Here is a 2,608-nt window from a genome sequence, read left to right on the forward strand (position 1 = left end):
ATCCTAGAATGCGGGCTATAGCAGCTTGGGTAGTAGCAGGGGTATGGAAAAAGAAAATTTGGGATTTGGATTTATTGATAGAGGCTCCTAAGGCATCCGAGAAATCCGTCAATAAATATTTGAGCTGACGAGCTTCCTGGATGGAAGGATGACCAAAAAGCATGTTGTCATCAACAAATTGCTGGTGAGTGAAGGTGGAAGAGTTGTGAAGAGACAAGCCTTTAAGGAGCTGAGATTGCTGAGCTAATTTAATGCTTTGGCCCAATCCTTCTGCCATAATAACGAAAAGGAAAGGGGAGAGAGGGTCTCCCTGCCTAATTCCCCGAGAAGGATGAAAAGGAGAGGAGGGAATACCATTGATCAGGACAGAAAAGAAGGAGGAGGATAAGAGACTCATAACCCACCTTACCCAAGGAGGAGCAAAACCAAAAGCAATTAGAGTTTTTTTAATGTACAGCCAGCTTAAGCTATCAAAAGCCTTTGAAAGATCTATTTTAAGGAGCATACCTGGCTTCTTGGATTGCTTCAAGGAATGGATTATTTCATGAGTAAGGATGATACCATCCGTAATCTGCCGACCTTCAACGTATCTAGATTGCTCAGGCGAAATAATGAGAGGAAGCAGCAATTTGAGCCTGGAAGCGATGATTTTGGAGACTATCTTGTAGATTATATTGCACAGAGCAATAGGCCTGTATTTTTCGGGAGTACTGGGCTGATCTTCCTTGGGAACTAGGGCAATGAATGTGGCATTCAATCCAGGAAACATCCATCTCAAGGTTCTTGATTCCTCAACCACCTGCCAAACTTCCATTTTTATCAATTCCCAAAAATTGTGGAAAAAGTTGGAGGTGAATCCATCCGGGCCTGGTGCCTTTCCCGCTTTCAGCTGACGAACTGTCGTTTCAACCTCCTGTAAGTCTACAGGCCTGAGAAGAAGTTGATTATGCTCCTCTGAAATAATTTTAGGAATATTTCTTGTAATTTTTTCTATGGCTATCGATCTGTCTACATGTGGCTCTTGATGCGCTTGCTTGAAATAGTTTAGAAGTTCGGTTTCAATTTCTTCATGTGTTTCCACCTTAGCCCCCTGCTCATTTTGAATGTGAGTTATGTTGTTATTCATTCTGCGTTGGATGGTGGTACTATGATTTTTTTTTTTTTTAATTCGCCATCCTTAAGCCATCTTATTCTTGATTTTTTCCTCCATAGCGTTTCTTCCTGTTTAGCCCTCTCTAAGATTTGCGCCTCAAGAACTTTTTCCTGTTCTGATAGGTCATCGGAACGGCCTTCAATGATAATCCTCTGCTGCAGATGTTTCATATCTTGATCGAGGGTGCTCTGAGCCTGGAAAATATTACCAAAAGAAGTATGATTCCATTGTTTGATCTTGCCTTTGAGATGCTTGAGCTTCTACTGAAATTGAGACATCTTTGAGCCATAAGGAGGGGAGAAATTGGTCCATTTTGAGTTGATTAAGTTGTTGAACTCCGGGTGGGACAACCAGAAAGCCTCAAAACGAAATGTTATTCGGGTCGTATTACCAGGACGAGTCCATTGAAGGGAGATTGGCCAGTGATCAGATCCCGAGAATGGCAAGATGGAAGCAGCAAAGTCTCCTCCAATATGAATAGCGTTGTCTGAAAGTAAGAATCTATCCAGCCGGGAGGCAATCTGATGCACCCCTGCTCTCTTGTTGCTCCATGTAAAAAGTCCATTATTGAAAGGCAGGTCAATAAGCCAGTTGTTCTGAATAAAATCTTTTAGGGGCTTCCCTTCCTGACTTCCTCTGTTTCTGCCTCCCCTTTTTTCTTCCAGCCTGGTGATCAAGTTGAAGTCGCCCCCTGAAATCCACAGTGGATGCGGTCTATCAGTGTTGATAGCTGAGAGGGTGTTTAGGATTTCTGCTTTATGCATAGCCTCCTGGGGGAAATACACATTGGTTAAAAGCCCGTGTATATTTGTCCCGATGATGTGAAAAGTTGCTTGGATGAAATTCTTATTTGCATGGATGTTGTTGAGCATAATAGTGCGAGTGTCCCATAGCACTGCAAGGCCTCCAGATGCCCCATCGGCATCCACTACAGTTGTGAGACCTCCTGGCCAGACTTTTGCTGCAATTCTTTCCAGAGCACTTGAATTGCATTTGGTTTCTTGCAAGAAGAGGATTTGTGGTTTTTCTTGCATAATCATGTTTTTGAGTAGTCTACCTTTCCTTGGGCCATTGAGCCCTCTGATATTCCATGATATTAACTTCATTGGGAAGGATTATGAAGGGAGTTATAGTACTTTGTTAGCTTGGAGTACCTACCTGACTCCACTAACATTTCTCCTATTCTGATTGTTCGTTGGAGATCTGTTTTCCTTCCACGTTTTTTGTTATCTTTGGTAATGAATCTTCCATCCCAGGGGCTGCCAGTCTGAATACCTAAAGATTTTTGCCTTTGTGCCCGTGATAGGATCTCCTCCAGATTCTCTAGTTGTCGATCTGGAATTTTGTCAAAAATTTTTGTTTTACATGCCTGCTCTAGGCCCAGAATGTCTAGTTCCCCAATATCTATGCTTTCTGGTTCCTCCTCCATGTGCTGAGATTCATTTAATTCTTCAT

At 42.5% G+C, this 2,608-nt stretch overlaps 1 protein-coding gene across 1 annotated transcript; it reads right to left on the minus strand.

Annotated features, from left to right (window-relative positions):
• Positions 1 to 1,413: 1,413 nt before the first annotated feature.
• On the minus strand, positions 1,414 to 2,193 carry LOC149156705 (uncharacterized). The gene has a single exon (XM_089444842.1). It carries the CDS (start codon positions 2,191 to 2,193, stop codon positions 1,414 to 1,416), a length of 780 nt encoding a protein of 259 aa, XP_089300968.1.
• Between the last annotated feature and the right edge of the window lie 415 nt (positions 2,194 to 2,608).

This window comes from Pinus tabuliformis, chromosome 9, assembly GCF_031772625.1.
Source record: "Pinus tabuliformis cultivar Carrire ecotype Pingquan chromosome 9, CPIR1, whole genome shotgun sequence".
NCBI classification, from domain to species: Eukaryota; Viridiplantae; Streptophyta; class Pinopsida; order Pinales; family Pinaceae; genus Pinus; species Pinus tabuliformis.

Bases quoted from the DNA above. Each gene is read 5' to 3' on its own strand.
- LOC149156705 (XM_089444842.1), bottom strand. From the start codon at position 2,193: ATGATTATGCAAGAAAAACCACAAATCCTCTTCTTGCAAGAAACCAAA.